The 17,399-nt window shown below is 35.3% G+C and overlaps 1 protein-coding gene across 1 annotated transcript in view; it reads right to left on the bottom strand.

Annotated features, from left to right (window-relative positions):
- Window positions 1–3,047: 3,047 nt before the first annotated feature.
- Window positions 3,048–17,399, bottom strand: part of EPHA7 (EPH receptor A7) — a 106,168-nt gene continuing 91,816 nt past the window's right edge. Inside the window, exons 12-15 of the mRNA XM_035320880.1 lie at window positions 16,545–16,694; window positions 11,872–12,065; window positions 10,589–10,744; window positions 3,048–9,427 (exon numbers count right to left, since the gene is read on the bottom strand). Of these exons, the coding sequence (XP_035176771.1) occupies window positions 9,313–9,427; window positions 10,589–10,744; window positions 11,872–12,065; window positions 16,545–16,694 (615 nt within the window). The 3' untranslated portion in view covers window positions 3,048–9,312. The remainder of the gene's footprint in view (window positions 9,428–10,588; window positions 10,745–11,871; window positions 12,066–16,544; window positions 16,695–17,399) is intronic.

Raw genomic sequence — 17,399 nt, 5'->3', positions numbered from 1 at the left:
AGCTAACAAGGACTTCAATCACCTAATGGTGTTAAATAGGAAAACAACAATAATACAATAAACTTGTGGTCTAATCTCTACCAAACACAACATTCTGTTTTGCAAATGTATGCCATAAGAGCTCAATGACAAACATGCAGATGCTTGCCAAGATACATGCTTTCTGTTCTGATATTTAAAGTGAAACACCATCAATTTAGACCTCAAAAATTCAACTTTTAATGTCATGCAAAAACTTGTAAAAGCATTATTAAATATGTAAGTCCACTTCTCTAGGATTTTTAATTTAAATAAGTTGACAACATCAGATATTTTTAAAAAAAAAAACAAAAAACAAAAAACAAAAAAAACAGATTTACACAAACCTGTTTCAGAATATAAGTATAAAAATGGTATTAGCTGCTTTGAAGGCTGTCTTTATAAGGTGTTTTTTTGTTTGTTTGTTTGTTTGTTTTGTTTTGTTTTGTTTTGTTTTTTTTCCCATAATTATTAAGCAAATTTCCCATACTGAAAATGGGTAATATTTCTAGGAAATACTTTCAAGTTAGAAATGTAATTTTAGTGTAAACTATATTTTTTCTTCAGCAAATAATTCAAAAGCAGGTAACACAGGTAAAGTTTTCATTTCCATGTGACTTCCTATATGAGTTTCATTAATTCATAAATAGGTCCTCATCCCTCCTCCTCCCTAACCTGAAACAGTCCCCTCACTAGGTGGTCTGACTTGTCCCATTCAGCTCCCTCCACACTTAGACTGTTCTATCAATGTGAAGATTTTGATATTATTTTACTCCTTTAGCTCATATCATTGGTGTTCCTAGGCAGTTCACTTGTAAGCTTGGCTGATTCACCTCTTCTGTATACTTTCCAACTCCCCTGCCACTTTTTTAGTTTAGTGTTGACCAACATTATTGAATTCTGCATTTAGAATGTGGCATTGATCTCCCCAACCCATAGATTTTTGGTCACAGAAAGAGATGTACGGAGCCTAGCAGCAGTACCAAACATGCCCACAGCTTGTGGTTGCTTTAAAGAGGAAGAACATGACGGGAAAGGGTATGGAGAACCTACACAATCAATCCTGGTAAATTACCTAGCAGCATTTATCATCACTGGGGTAACTAAATGTTCATTCCTCACTGCCCACTTCCACTTATCCCCCAGTGAAGCGTGGGTGCTGCTAGGTGGTAATGACTCATGCCAGCTGGGGAGAGTTGGAAGTAGAGATACTTCAAAATTAATTTCCCTCTTCATGGCTGGGAAAATAACCCTCAAAATCCAGAGACATCTCTGCACAACGCAACAAGTATGGAGACTTGGAAAGGGTCTTCAGTACTGTAATACAAGATACCATCCTGAGGACTGGAATGCATACCCCTATGCTAAGCAAGGAATTTGATGAGATAGGAAACATATAAAGACTGAAACTTGCAACAGACAGCACACAGTCTATCTGGGATAGTTTTTTCAAACATCAAAAAGGATTTGTCTTTTGCACAAGTTTAGGGAATTTAGGCATTGAAACAATTATTTCAATTATTTATCTTAAAAAGAGCACTACAAAGAAATACCTGAAAACTTTTTAAATTTATTTATTTATTTATATATTCCCCCAAACCCTCACCCTTAGCAGTGGATGAGCTGACGTATGTAGGGAAATTATATAATAAATGCATCCTTTATGTCCAGAACAGCATTGAATTAGTTGGCCAATAATAATACTGAGGCCTAGCAATATAAAGAAGAATCTTCATTAGGAATCCCTTTCCTTGCCTTGCTGACACAGTTTCTTCCCATAGGTAGGCAAATGAATTAGACAAACCTAACACTGTCTTTGCATCTTCTCCAGCATCCTGTGATGACACAGACACTGTCTACTATAGAAGAAGATACTTTTATTTTGTGTAGGGTAATATAAGGTAGGACTTAAGGAGTACTCAATTAAAAGAGACAGTAGAGGGTCCTGGGATGAGGCAGTCTGAAGATAAGGCGTCTACACGGCAAAGATCCTGGAAGAGAAGTAAAAAGACTGTCCAAAGTCACCCACAGGTCCACCACCTCTTTTCAGCCCCTCTTTTCCACACAAGGAGCCCCTTTACCCCAACCAAACTTCTAATGTCTTGACCATCTTACTCTTCCACTGACCTGATATGGAAGCATTGCTGTTGCCAAGGTCAAACTAAATAAATGAAAGAGAAATCTTGGTCTAATTCTCTTACAGAACTAGTTTATTATTTATTTTTCTTTTCTTAAGGACTTGTACATTCTGCATTTGTGGTCTAGTTTCAATGACAGTGACAGAGGACATCTTCTACCCAGAATACTCCATAATTTGGTAGCTTGAGTGTTTTATGGGGGAAAGCCACACACAGACTATCCAGTAATATTATGAAGATAGACCCATCTAAAGACCCTCATTTTTGGTCTTCAGGATGCATTTCTAAATGCACTTCTCGATGCATTTTCAAAGTTTATTCCATGAAAATTTATCATGATATTGACTATGTGCAACCTCAATGGGAGAACACATTTATTTATTTATTTATTTTTTAATTTTTTTTTTATAACTATGACTGAAAAAAGAATACTCTGGAGAGATTGCTGAACCTTCTATTCTCAAACTACACATACATTCTTGGTATAAGCTGTTTGGTCCCTGAGGAAAGAAAACTGAAACATTTTCCAGCAGACATCTTAAAAATAGACATGTAACCCTTCAGGAAGCCAGTGGAAGCTGGCATAGTAAGACAGGTTGAATGATAGTCAAGAAATTGCCTGAACAATGTCTCTACATACATGAAATGTGAGAGATCAAGGTGTATAAAGTCTGTCTATAATTCTTCAGTCTGGCCTCTTTTCAAGCAAATTTTTGATGCCTTATTAAAACAAATGGATGATTTTTCCCCTCAGTGAGACTGCATCTTTGGAGCAAGATGTTTGGTTCTTAATACATGAGATAAACTCATGTATTTCATGATAATTCTAAGGAAATAATTACAAAACAGTTGATATTACAGTCGATCAACCTTACTGACTCCTCAGCATTTTTTTTTCCTTTGGCAGAAAATAGGAAAGCTTTAGATAAGGACTTGGGGCTTTATGTTCTCTAGGTTATAACTGGTTTTAAATAGCTCTCAGTCCAGAAACTCTAATATCAGCAGCATACATAAATCTTTGGATTTAAGCATTTAGTGTGTTTTTTAGTGCTAGCCATATTACAATTCATCAGATGAACTCTAAGTTGTAGTTTTTCATTATTGGTATTAATTATTATTAGCAGCACAGTTCTACAATTCGTTATTTAGTTCAATTAAATACAGAAGCCTTGATCCATGGATGAATAGTTTTCCTGTTCCTGATTTAGCTATTCTGGCACTAGGAATTATGTCTTGTTTTGTCCAAGATTCATTTGGCTGGCTATACAAGTTTCGCTTGGTTGTATCTCATCTTTTTTCATAGGCTATCAAGACATCAACTATTTTTTGACTTGTGGTTCTTTTTTTGGGCACTAATCAGACAATAATTTCACCCAATTTGTATAGTATCAGTGCTAAAATCTGCTATAATTACCCTAAATTTAAAGAAAACTATTTTAAAACACCCTGAGAGTAAATATCATCATTTTATATTTTAATGTAAAATTCTCCTTTCATGTCTCTTTCAAGTCTGCTTGAATGAGCTGCATATTACCAGTTGCTTTCCCATCTGTCTCAATTTAGTCTCTTTGACAAATTCCAATCTGGCCTGAGGAAAAATCATAATACCGAAACCACTCCACCCTAGATTATTAGGTATATTTTATTAACTGCATCTCTTTACTTAAACAAAAATCTCAACACTCCTTAACTCCATTCCCATTATGGCTTGAAGAACCCTACAGTTTAGACATGCTGAATGGCTTCACAGCTTTCTCTTTCCATTCACTCCTGTCTTCTGACTTTTCACCAAGAACAAAAGTGAGCATAGCATTTTCCTCTTAAGCCTTTAACCTTTCATAATCTCACTGCACATAACCTACAGCATATAAACTCCAAATGATTCCTTTCATCTTTCATAATCTTGCAGGACGTAACCTAGATGGTGTCTACAGCATATAAACACCAAATGACTCCTTTCACTTCCAAACTGCCTGACCCTTTCCCATCCTAAATGTGTGCTCAGAATTCTATGGATGTCTTAGACACACTAATTTTGTCCCTTAGGTTGTCTCAATAGGCTTTACTCTAAATGTGTGTGTTGATTATCTAAACTTAAAAATCCTGCAAAACCTAATCCAGAAAAGTTTTAAAAATAAATAAACAATATCATTGTATTCTTCCCCCTCCACCCTCCCACACCCCCATCCTTTTTGCAGGAAATTTAATTAATTACAGGACTACCTATTTGCAAGTAAACAGAAGGCTGCACTATGAAAATAATAAAGATCACTTTTTAAAAACAGTTGTTGGATAGGTTGAATTTTTGAGCAGATTTTTGAATCTCAAATCAATCATCTCGAATTCCATTCAAAGTTGGTGGGGAAAAAAAAAATCCCCCATTTCTACATATTAGTAAATTCATATTGTACAATCCTAACAGCTCCTGCATAAATCCCATTTTGCTAGCAGCTTAGCTATCTAAAAATCACTAGTCCAACTGTCTGAATTGTCCTGCAACACCTGCTGTCATAATTACTGTTAGGCAAGATTTTTTTTTTTTTTTTTGTACTTTTCTTAACCTGGCCTTATCATTCTGTCTGGGAACTTCTAGAAACAGCACAAATGATAGTTGTCCAAAATCAAAAAACAAAACAAACGAAAACCCCACCAGCAAACAAATGTTGAACAAGTCATTATATGCAGGGATATCCCAGTCGTATGCAGGGATATAATGACTTATGGATGTAAATGTTAGCTCCAATATTACATATATATATATGAAGGTGGAATGACCCTTTTTTGATTGAGTTGGCCTTCACTCTTCCCATACAATCAGTGGACTGCTTCATGTCATTACTCGGCAACAGAGTGCCAGCTGAACCTGTAACTGTGTCAGGGTGTCTCAGCATCACTTGGCATTATGGCTGTAGTGACACAATCACCATCTTGGTAGTAACCCAAAAGTAAGAGAATTTAAATCATTCTCAAAAATGCTACATATGAATTATTTAGAAAGTTAAGGACAAATTATTATTATTATTTTTTATTTCAACTACTAACCAGTAAATGTAAAAAAATACCGACAACAAAACAAAAATAGACCCCTTCACCCCCCACATTAAAGCAATAGTTTTTGCAACATTCAAAACAGTGGAAACTAGTTGCCATGTATTACTATCAGTGGAGAAAAGCAAATTTAATTTAAAATATTTTTTCAGACTCCCTCAGTGGACACCAGATGACTCCAGCTTAAACAAATATTAAAAACTCATTTTAAATGGATAATAATACAGACAGAGCTCAATTATTGAGATATTAAGGGCAACATTCAACTTTAGACACATTTAAGCATCTTTGCCTCCTGGAGATTTTTACATGACAAGGCTTTAGATAAACATGGTTTTGCAAACAGCAACTATCATATCTGATCACATAACCTCTGGACTGAAGCAGTGTGTCATCAAATATTTCTGATTACTTAAAATATTCAAAAACTGTAATTTACTAGGCAGGTCTTCCTCAGAACAATCACAAAATGTATCAAGAATTAATACCCATATACAAAAAGCATTTAGATGATCTGTTACAAAACTCTGAAATAAAATAAAATAAAAAAACAGCCACACACACACACAGAAACAAACAAAACAAAACAAACAAACAAACAAAAAATAAAAACAACAAAACATCTCTCTGTGATAAAGCCCAGTTTAAATACATTCTGGGATGTAACAGTAGTGGAAGAGCTGCTTTTCTATGACACTCAGTTTGGGGGGGAACTGTAGCAGCCACGGACATATAGAATAAGAATCATCTGGTTTTAAATATCTAGACATCAGATGCCTAAACTAACCTAATCATCTGGGTTCCCTCTACAGGTAATGGAGATAAGTATTCCCAGAGGAAGATTCACTCTGCTTGTCTTAGGCATCTCTCTTTTAGATGCTTTAGATACTTGCTCCAGATGGATAAAGTCAAGAAAGATTAACCTCACTGACAGCCTGATATTGTCTTCTTTAGTGGTGCACAATTCCCAACTTCAATGGAATTAAGCTCATTTCTTTCCAGAACTGAGCTCAATTATTTGTTTCATCATTTAGCTTTTAATTCCCTCTCCCAACTCTTTCTCCAGTTCCTCTCATGAACACCAACTTTCTCTGGCATTTTTTTTTTTTTTTTTTGTTACATTGTATTACGTTTTCCTGGAATCTGGGGAACTGAAACCAACATCAATATGTTACTGCTCTACCAGATATAAATCATGCATATGCTCTAAACTGCAGTAATGTTCTGAATAGATAGATACAATAGGGATATTGGTATTGATTGTGCTTTCTTTTCTACTCTACCACTTTCAAATGTGTAAGAAACTGTGGCAACATTAAGGCAGTCAAGGTATATAGATGAATGATAAAATATATTTACTATTCAAAGATGGCTTAAATCAAACAAGGAAAAATAAGGAAGAAATAACATTAGGGTTCTCACTTTTACATGCGTGAGCTTAGGTCACCACACATGCTTTGAGGCCTCTGTGCTTCAGAACACTGAGCAGGTCCTCAAGGTGAAGCCTGGCCTCAACTCTGTTGCTTTTAGGGTCTGTGGGTTCTCAGCAATACCAGCATTGCTGTATTGTACTTGGAATCACCAAGCCCTTAGGAAAAATAGCCAAAGTTTGTAAGGAAGCAGGTGTCTGAACTTAGACTCCTAAATTCATAGTTAGGTGCCTAAAGCAGCAGCAAAACTGACAAGCACCCTGTGGAGTTGCTCACAGATGCTCACCCCAGTAGTGAGGCACTTAGCATTAGTTATAACACAAAATGGATGTTTATTAATTACTAGTGTTCCAATGGCTACTGGAAGTACGTTATCTAAGTGCTTGCATGCACTAATTTCAATGTTGGGTATGCAGTCTACTCTGCATCTTACTTCTACAGCATTTTTGAAAATTAATTTTGATAGCTAAAAAACATCTTGAGCCACATACAGAAAATAACTCAATTTCTACTGACTGACAATCTAATATGAAATAAGAATAATCACCTTAATTTCTTACTCTGCCCAAATCCAGGCAATAAATTAGGCTTCTCAGCATGACTGTAAAGTGCTGTGAATTGTATAAACAATCATATATGGACACTGAAAAATAACCCTTATGCACGTTGCATTATAGTTCCAAAAATATATTTACAGTCTATTACAAAGATTACAAATGGAAGTGTCTATGTAACGGGATTATGCTAATTAAAAGCTTTTTACAGATTTTGTTCAACAAAGGTGGAGGGACAAAAATTGGTGTAACCAAACTGATTTTTCTAATGAAAAAAATAAATAAAATGACAAATATAACTGTACAGTGATCTAAAAAGGGGTTCAAAAAAGGAGGAAGGAAATGGATGTGTTGACGTTTTTGATAACTATCTTTGGTCCTAAATGTGGGAAAACACATTATGTATCACTGAATATATATGTTTGTGATGCTCTGCAAGTAAAATAGAAAAATATAGTGCATTTTCAATGTATTCAGAGCTCACTACACTTAAATGTGTGTACAAACCAAGACAGTATAAATAAAATTTACAAGTTTTACAAAGGAACATTTACAGGGTTTTTCTTTTGTTTTTATTTTTTTTTTTTTGTGTGGATGCCCACATTATCAAACAAGTCCAATTTATGACTGATCCCTGGGATCTTTCTCAATCAAAATCAATAGAAGCATCCCAATTCTCTTTGGAAGTACAGCATTTCACTGCTGGGGTAGTTCACAATTTTCAGAATTTTTTAAAGCATTTCTCTCTGCTTCATATACATTCCTGCAATATCTGTAAAGACATGCTTTGTTATTGCTTATGGTTAATCAAACAAAATACATATATAAGTAAATGGCATACAAAGATATTCATATGAGCAAATACTTTTGCATCTGTGTTCCTGATGAATGACTGTTGTGTCTGTGTGAGCACACACATATTTGTTCAGAGCAGCAAAAGCCTGTAAAAAAACATGAAAATTCTGAACTGCCCCTTGCCTCATGCTCTACGGTTCTAATATAAAATCTACATCCTTATTCTCACAGTTGGACTGAATTCAACCTAAACTAATATAAAATATATGCAATATATGCCAGCTATTTCTTTCAATTTGCTAATGCAGAGTATTGAAGAAAAATGTGATGTGCTCAGATTACATGGTTTAGGTAACACCGGAGAACTGCATCCGTGTTCTGAGACACTCCTACAATCACTTGTCCATTCAATGTAGTGCCTCAGCAGGTTTACAGTTGTAGATCTACATCTTAGAATATATCTCACTTTAACTCTAGTCCATTAAAATCATCTTGCAAACAATTTGCTAAAAGTGCCTAGAACTACTTAGGGGTCATTATTGCTTTTCTTTCTTTTTTTTTTTTTATATATATTTTTTTTGTCTTTTATTTTCTTTTAAAAGATAGTATATGTGTAACCTTAAAAAATTCTGTAAAAAATATCAGAGCTCTTGGCAACTTGCATTTTCCTGACTCCCTGCCAATTAGCTAGCCACGTCAATACGGTGCTGATTTAACAAAAGTAAATGGCACAAAAGGATACCAAAGTTTGGACAGATATACATTGCTTGGTCATGCTTCTTAAATCTCTTTGAACTCAAATAATCCTTCAGAGGTACCCAGTGTAGTAATGTGTCATAGAATTAGCACTAAAAAGGTCCAAAGATATAAACATCATACTAAAAGAAAGTCTTTATGAAGAATAAACACAAATGATTAAAAAAAGATTCAGAAATCACAGATTTAAGGAAAATATTTTGTTGAATTTAACAATAATATCATGATTTTATCTGACAAATATATTCTTTTTTTTTTAAATTTTATGTACATTTAAAAAGTCTATTAGATAAAAAGGAGGTTAGAGAGCTCAAGGTGTTTGTATGTTTATTCAGGTAGTACTTTGTTTATTGTCACTGCTGTTTTCCTTGCCACCACTGGTGGATCCTAATTCCCTTTTCATAAATTCTGGTGGCACTTAGGAGTTCAAGTCTGTAGGTGCTTCTTGTAGCTCTTCTATTCACTGCAGGAAGGACCCAGGAAATCAAGTGTCTTCTAGTAGCACTTCATATATACTGAAGGCCAGTGCTGTTCTCTCAGTCTGTCACCTCCCTCATAAGGGAGAAATGTCTATCACACTTGGATGCCAGTGCCGTGTAAATGTAGCATTTGTGCTCTCATAGTCTGAATGCTGCTCATGATTTTCTTTTGATGACCAACCAACGTGATCCCTAAACTCATCACATCCCTGGGGAAGATAAATGCGTACATTGTTAATTTTTCAACTTAGACTCCTACTGTTTGGTAATCAACTGTGAGTTAAAGCTACATTGTGGTCAGGGCTACATAGGAACCTCAGCTCAGTACTGTGAAGTCCATACAGGCCCTCAGTAAGGACTGTAATTACATGGCATGTGTCATGTAATTACATTGCATTGTGTCTCCACATCTGAGAAGGAGCCCACTGTTTTGTACTATGATAATTTTTATTGTGGCTTTTAAGGATGCCCAGAGGAAGAGACACTTCTCTTATAAAATACTATGGGAGGCTTTCGAGATTAAGTTAGGTATAAATAAAAGATTTGGGGGGATTACATTCTACTTCCTAAAGAGATGCCTAAAGAAAGTCTTTGCATATTGACCCATCTCCATCATGCAAATGAAAGAGAACCATCTGTTTCGATTCCACCACTATTAGAGCTACTACCTGCCAGACGTTTTTGGGCTCTGTTTACAGTTCCCAAGCTGAGATCCCCAGTGATACTAAGCAGATAAGAGTGGGGTTGCAAGCCTCAGAATATTGTTTCAAAGGTTTTTTATAAAAACAAACAAACAACAACAAAAAAAAAACAAACAAAACAAAAAAACACTGCTCTGTAACAAGAATTGCAGGTGATTGGCAACTACCAGTATAAGAACTTTGTTTTCAGGGTGCCAAGAAGACTTTTTTAAGATAGCAGTGCCAATACTGGCCATTATTGCCTTCAGAAAATTGTTTTGCTTCTATAGACTTTCCTCCCAATGCAAAGTCATTTCTTGCAGGGCACAGGCAGACCCCAGCCAATTAGAAGAAAGCTCTACATCTTCCTAGCACACATATGGAAAAAGGTAACAATTAGGTAGTGGAAACAAAGTGGTTATTTTCCTATAAATACTTACTTTGAAATGGGCTACATTCTCCCTCAAATTCTAGCCCTTGTTATTATTTCAATTGGTCTCAAAAACAGAGAAAAATGCATTGCCACACATAGGTAGTAGGGTATTTGTGTTTTCATGAATTGCTAAACATGTTGGCTTAACCCCAGGTACCATGTTTATACTTAGGGTAAAGTTTTGGAGTTGAACATTGTGTATTATTTCACCTAGAAGTTCCCTAAATGCAAGTTAAACATGCCCAGTACTAACTTACTCAATAGTCATCCTGGCAACTGATTCAAGAGAGTTGTAGCCTGCTGCTGTGAAATTATCCTTATATCTTTCCATCTTAATAGCTTGTAACCATTCGCCTACGGAGCAGAAAGTGGTAAAATCGGGAGTGTTCTGGTCCAGAAGAGGGCTAATTGGTCTACAGAGAAGGAAAAAGGAGAGTAAGTTGTTTCCAAAGAGAGTAAAACATCAGGGAATATTTAGCAAGGTGAGAGTTAAATAAGTTTGGGGTATTAAAAACATCAAGAGTAGAAAGTTATATGCTTTTTTTTTTTTTTTTTAATTTATTTTTTACACAGTTTAGATTATTCTGTGAATAGTTCTGACTACTCTGTAGCTCACAACATGTATTTCCTAAGATCATTCACGTAAAAGAGAGGTCAGAGTGAGCAATATCAGCCTAATGGACTATTTTTACCAACAGAAAATCAACTTTATTACCTAGTGTGACAGTAGCTGCAACTCAAGTTGCTGAATAAAATAAAGATACTATTCATTTAAGCATCTTAGAAAATATAGCAGTAGCGATTCCCATTATTGAATTGGATGAGACAGAACAAAGACATGGAAAGAGCCGAGACACAAAGTAAGTTGCTTAAGGTCACACAGCAGATCAGTGAGTAGAAGAACTGGAAGCGGAACACAGGCCAGCTGATTCCCTAGTGCATTGGTCTAGCTTGTGAATCAAAAGATTACCATGATTAAATAAATCACCTGAATTTTATGTAGAAGTCATAAAAAGATACACCATGAAATACAATGAGATGCAATCACTGAAAGGAAACAAAGCCAGAATACAAATCTAAAAATCTCAAGTGCAGCAATGTCAAAGTATTTTGGCCAAACATAAGTTTTATTGTTAATTATTGTTTCTACTGTATCCGTTCCTAGTAGGCAAGGGAAGCATCATATAAAACTACAATAGATGATGATCCTTGCCATCAAGACTAAACAATTTTAAGAGACAAAGAAAACAAAGACTGCTGGTGGTGAGTGTAGAAAGAGTGACAAGTAGGTAGTAGTTTACTGAGAAGTGTGTTGGTTCTACAATATTTACTTTCTTTATTTTACTTATTTTTTTGAAAAGTCCCTTTTGGTTTTGTTCGGCACAGTACAAAAGAAGGGTGGGGAAGAACGGGGAACAGGAAGAAGGAAGAACTGAGAGACACATGCAGCAAGAGTGAACTGGAACCAGCCACCAACCACAACAGCCAGAATCCAACCACACGCACCATAAATACAAGCACTCACTAAAGATTTCCTTACCTGCTACAGGTTCCCAGAGAGGCTTTCAAGCTGTTTGGGTTCCTAATCATTTTGTCCAGAATACCAACTATCTGCTCAAACTTTGGCCTTTCACCACGTTCTTTCTGCCAACAGTCTAGCATCAGCTGGTGTAGTCCTGCTGGGCAATCCATGGGTGCTGGCAAACGATAGCCTTCTTCAATTGCTTTTATAACCTAGTAGTCAACAGAGTTAGTCATTTTTCATCATCATTTAAGAAATATATTTTGCTACCCAGTGCAAAAAAAGCAAAATAGTAATAATAATAAACAAAATAAAATCAATCAACTAAAATTTGCCATCAGCATTGTAAAAATATGAGTCTGTTGTTTTTACACTAGCCTTCATGTCTTCAAATAGTTTCCCGATTTTATCTTTGGGCTTATTAGGCATATTATTCTATATGTGCAGAAAATAGCTCTATTACCTAGTCAAGTGAGCAGCAGGGAGCAACAATTAAATTTACCAAGGGAGCAACAGATAGATTGATAAATGGAGTTATTTCAGTAAGCGTTATTACTTGCCCCAAGGTCTTTATGAGAGAGTGTGGTAGAAGCAACTGACTTGTAAATGGATAGGGATCTGTGCATGCACATATAAGATGCAAAAACCCTAAAGATATTATAAAAGGATCCAAGAAAAATGTTTAGCAGACAGAAATTGTTAGGGAAAAAAAAGTATACTCTATGTCTAGCCATTTTACATTAATGATACAGAAGCAAAAATGTGAGTGAAGGAGAGCTGGTTGAATGGTATTTTAATATATCACCTAAACAGAAAGTTAGATTTAATAAGAGATCCTGCTACATGATAATATGATTGGAAGAGATCACAAATATCTGAACCAAGAATTACATCCACTCATTGATATCCTTAGCCAAGTCCATTTGGATTTAAGTGAGAAAGAAAAATGATTAAAGTAAAATCACTGAAAACTGCTGCAAATCTTGAGGGCAGGATAAGAAAGCACATCAGGAAAAAAAGCTTGTGAAAAGGGGCTAAAACACTGGTCATGGGGGATTTCAAGTACACTGACATTGACTGACATAGCATATTAGAATTGCTAAGGAAGGGTGCTTGTTTCTGAAGGCTAGTACATAGGACTGTGTTCTCCCTCAGTTTTTACAGGAAGCAGAAACAGCTTTTCCAGAAGCTGTTCTGAACTTAGTCCTAGGAAACAGATCTGGTATGATAAATGAAGTTGAATATCCATGTGAATATCCCGGCTTTGGTGAAAATAATAACCTCAGATATAAAATATTTCACAGGTTGTGTGAGAAAATGCAAAAGCAGTGGACTGCAAAGTAGACAGAACAGCAAAGGATACAAAATGACCTTCAAAAATCTAGCTGAAATCCATGATTGTATTAAAACCTTTTTGCAGAAATGAAGTTTGTGAAAAGAGGAGGCCTAACCTAGAGGCAGAGCACTTTGTGCATGTTTGTGTCACAGGATGTCCTTCTGACCTCAGGGAGGTTGCCTCAGCTGCCTGTGCCTCAGCTTTCTATCTATACATTTAGAATGACAATACTGTCCCACAACTCAAAAATGGCTGAGAAATATTCAGTTCCTGCAGTAACATCCATTCCTTGAAGAATGAGTGTGGTGACTTTTAGAGACAGAGAAGTTATCTGTCAGACAGAGTGGGAAAAGAGGGTTTCTGCAGAAGAAGAATAGGAAAATTGCAAAAAAGAGAAAACATTACAAGCAAAATGTAAGATCTTTTGGATCAGTATTAAGAGGAAAAACAAAATAACAGCACTGCACAACCAAAAGAGGCAGTAAAGTGGAGTAAAACTTAAAAATAAGCTACAGTGTGCATAGAAAAACTAGTGTGCTTTGAAAAGTCAATCAGAAATTTCTAAGAAAAGTTCTTATACGGGGTAAAAGGTTTTAAACATATTGTGCACAGAAACTACTATTTGTTAAAAGTGAAGCAGTTGTTTAAGAAGTCACAATGCAGAAACAATCAATGAGGAATGAAAACTAAATAAACCCACAAGTAAATAAAAACCAAATAATTTAAGAAAGTTGGAAATAACAGATGATCTAGTAGTGAAAATCCTAGTGATGAAAATATGAATGAGATCAGGAACACAACTTTTCCATGCTCACGATGATTTGGAAAGAAATCTGAGAGAGGTAGGAAACAAGGTGACAATATTTTTAGAAGGCTTTGGGGATACCATGGAATCATCTTCTTTGATGTATGTTCTGAGAAAAGAGAACATGAAGGATGAAACCTGGAAATATATATGAATGAGTTATCTAGAGATTGATGGAATGGCTGGGAATATCCAAACCACTGTAAAAACATTCCAAAATATCGATAAGTACAGTTGTGTGTGAGGGGGAGTTGTTTTTAAGTTTTTACAGAACTCAGACTATTTTAAGAATAATAATATGAGTGTCTACTCTGTTAAGAAAGGTGGTGGTGGTGTTCAAAAATCAGCATTCAGAAATAAATAAAAAATATATTTTTTGAATAAGCAAAGCTACAAATAGAATGCAGCTGGAGTTCTTACTAATAGAATTTATTTATATTATTTACATTTGCCACAATTTGTTTCAAATTCAAATGTAGCTTTTGCCACAAAAGAAAAATGTACTGTTGAGAATCTGGTATGCTTCTCTCATAATCTGGCTATCTAAGAATGCAAAGTAGATAAGAAGAAGAGCAGGTCTGTAAACTGTATGTATTGGTTGCTAACAAAGATCAGAGAAAACTTAAGTAAGGGAAACTGGACATTGTAATGTTTGGTTTGTAGTTATCACACTTCTTCTGCATATATAATAACAATAATAAGGTATTAATTTTAATAATAATAAAGTCTGGAGTCCAGAAAAGAAATAACAAACAAACACCAACAACAAAAGCAACAAAAACATGGAAACCTAAACTCTTACCCTATTCTGGAGAGCTAATCTTACTATTTTCTGAAGAACTGATCTACATAAACACGAGTGAGAACTAGAACTAGTAAACTCTGGAACTCTAATAAGAAAATAGTAAAGTACAGAGCTTTGAAGGCACCTGTTACCAACACAGATTAAGCTTAAAGAGACATTGCAACATAAATCTGTATCCTTTATAAATCTAAAACTATGACTTATAGGAAGAAGGGTGGGATTAAAGAAGTGCCATCCAAAGCTGCAAACTTAGAGATTCTTCAGATCTGATCTGATCCATGACTACAACCACATACACATTTAGGCAAAATGATGGACTTAAGATAAAAAAACTGCCTGGGTGTGTATGGAAAATTAGAAGAGACACATTTAGCATTTTCACTTCCAGTTACATACTCACATTGATAACCATGGAGGGGAATAAATAAATAACCATACAATGATTTTTGCATCATGGATTTGTCTGTGCAATTGGTAGTATGTGTACAGGTTTTGGGCGGTATGTTTTAGGACATACTAAAGGATCACAGCATGCAAAAATATTTGAAATTATTTTAATAAGCAATTGATGCATCTTTTATCTATGTGCTATTGAAGATTATTATGTAAAATGTTAAAAATATATTAAAGTGCAAGAAATTGTAGCAAGCTATTTTATGAGAAAGGTTAATTCATGTGCTTTACTTGCAGCTTTCTATAAAGGGAATAGTTTTCAAAATCCATCAAGATGCATGAAGATATTGGAATTTCCACTTTATTTAAAAGATTTTCCTTGTTGTTCACTGAAAGACAGGTAAGGTTTGCCTTTGAGGCATCTTATATTCCTGTCAGACTTCTTTTATATTTGAATCTAGTACAGAAAGAAGGTGTCAAAAGAGATGAAAATCTACTGGGTGTCTAGGGAATGTAAATATTTCTCTTTCTCTGCCCCAAGGACTTGTTTGCCCATATTTTGACAGTCCATGAAATCTTTGACACTGAGACCTGTCAAATATTAACAACTTTGCACTGTGCCAAACTGACTCATCATTTCCACTTTTATCGTTTTTTTAAACTCTGATGTCGATCATTCAATCAAAAACTAAAATAATGATAATAATAAAAAAGAACCTCAAGCCTTTGACCTGAAGAACTTTTAACGTGAATCTTTCTGACATCTTTCTCACCTGTATTGCTTTTCCCTGTATACTTTCTGTGTTAACAGACACTCTTGTCAGAAACCAAGATTAACACCCATCTGTTCTATTACTGCTGACCTGTTGCTCTAGGTCATATTTTATGTAAATAAGGATATTGTTAAATCAGCATAATTAACTTTAAAATGCCAAAGTAGGTCATTAACTGCCACTCAGATTTTTTACAACTTTTTTTTTTTTCCAACTGATTAACCATTGCTCTGAGGTCAGAAACCTCACAATTAATTTTTCATTTGAAAAAGTTAGTTCCTTCTATACTTAAGCATAATAAAGTGAAGAGCATATATTACTATTTTGGATGTTCCAATTTTACTTTATACTTGGGACAGAAACCTACAACAAGCACATGGAAGAATAAGGATTTAGATATGTAGGTAAAAAGTGCAAGCTTTGTAACTTTTCCTATTTTTGAGAACCTTACGACATTTTAGAATACCTTATTCCTAAAACAAAATTACATTCATGTGTAATGAAATATGTGTATGCATTTAAAGCATGTAATATTAGGTTTTCTAATACATGTGTGCTCACAGAAAAAGGATAACCTACATCTTGATTTGACATGTCCCAGTAAGGCCGTTCTCCGTAAGACATTACTTCCCACATAACTATTCCATAACTCCATACGTCACTGGCTGATGTAAATTTGCGGTACTGAATTGCCTCTGGAGCTGTCCATCTCACTGGAATTTTTCCACCCTATGGAAGAAAAAATATGTCTTTTTTCTACCTCAAAATTTCCACATCATCTTCCTTAGAGTGCATTTATAATTATTTCTATAAAAATCAACACTTAGATCAGCTATTGGAGTTTATTGATTTCAGATTTTTCAAAAGGAAGCTTAAACTTAAGCTCTTAAGCACCAATACTGTAGAAAGTTAGGCACCTAAGCTAAGTTGGATGCATTTCTCTGCAAGTGCTTCTCTCTCCATTGATTTTAAGGGGCTCCTTAGCTGTTTGATTTAGACTTGACATTTAACTCCTGGGTGTCTCAAGCTAGGTGAGGGAAAACTCATCCTGTGCATATAAATTCCACTGAATTGTCATACGACTCCTCTGAAATCTCAGTCTAGCACTTTAAAACTGGAATCCCACTTAGATCCAAGTGGCAGGAGTGACACCCATGAATGCCTGTGTTTTCCAGATCCCTGTGCCTGTCAGAGCAGATTCCAGGGGCCCCTCCTTACATCAGCATGATAAAATAGGTACAGTGAGGCCCCACAGGTGGGAAAAGAGAGCTGGCTCAACAAAAGAATAAAGAGCATAGTGTGCCCAATGAATGGTTATTTAAGAAAAGCTTCCCACCCAAAAGCTAGGGAAAACACAGGAGTTGAGCTTTGTCACAGTCTCGCCTCAAGCTAGTCAACTTTTTGTGAGATAAAATCTAGTCTGAAAAATAATAA

The sequence above is a fragment of the Oxyura jamaicensis genome, chromosome 3, assembly GCF_011077185.1.
Source record: "Oxyura jamaicensis isolate SHBP4307 breed ruddy duck chromosome 3, BPBGC_Ojam_1.0, whole genome shotgun sequence".
In the NCBI taxonomy this organism is placed as follows: Eukaryota; Metazoa; Chordata; class Aves; order Anseriformes; family Anatidae; genus Oxyura; species Oxyura jamaicensis.
The sequence above is the reverse complement of the archived record's forward strand: the minus strand, read 5'-3'. Positions and strand labels throughout refer to the sequence as shown.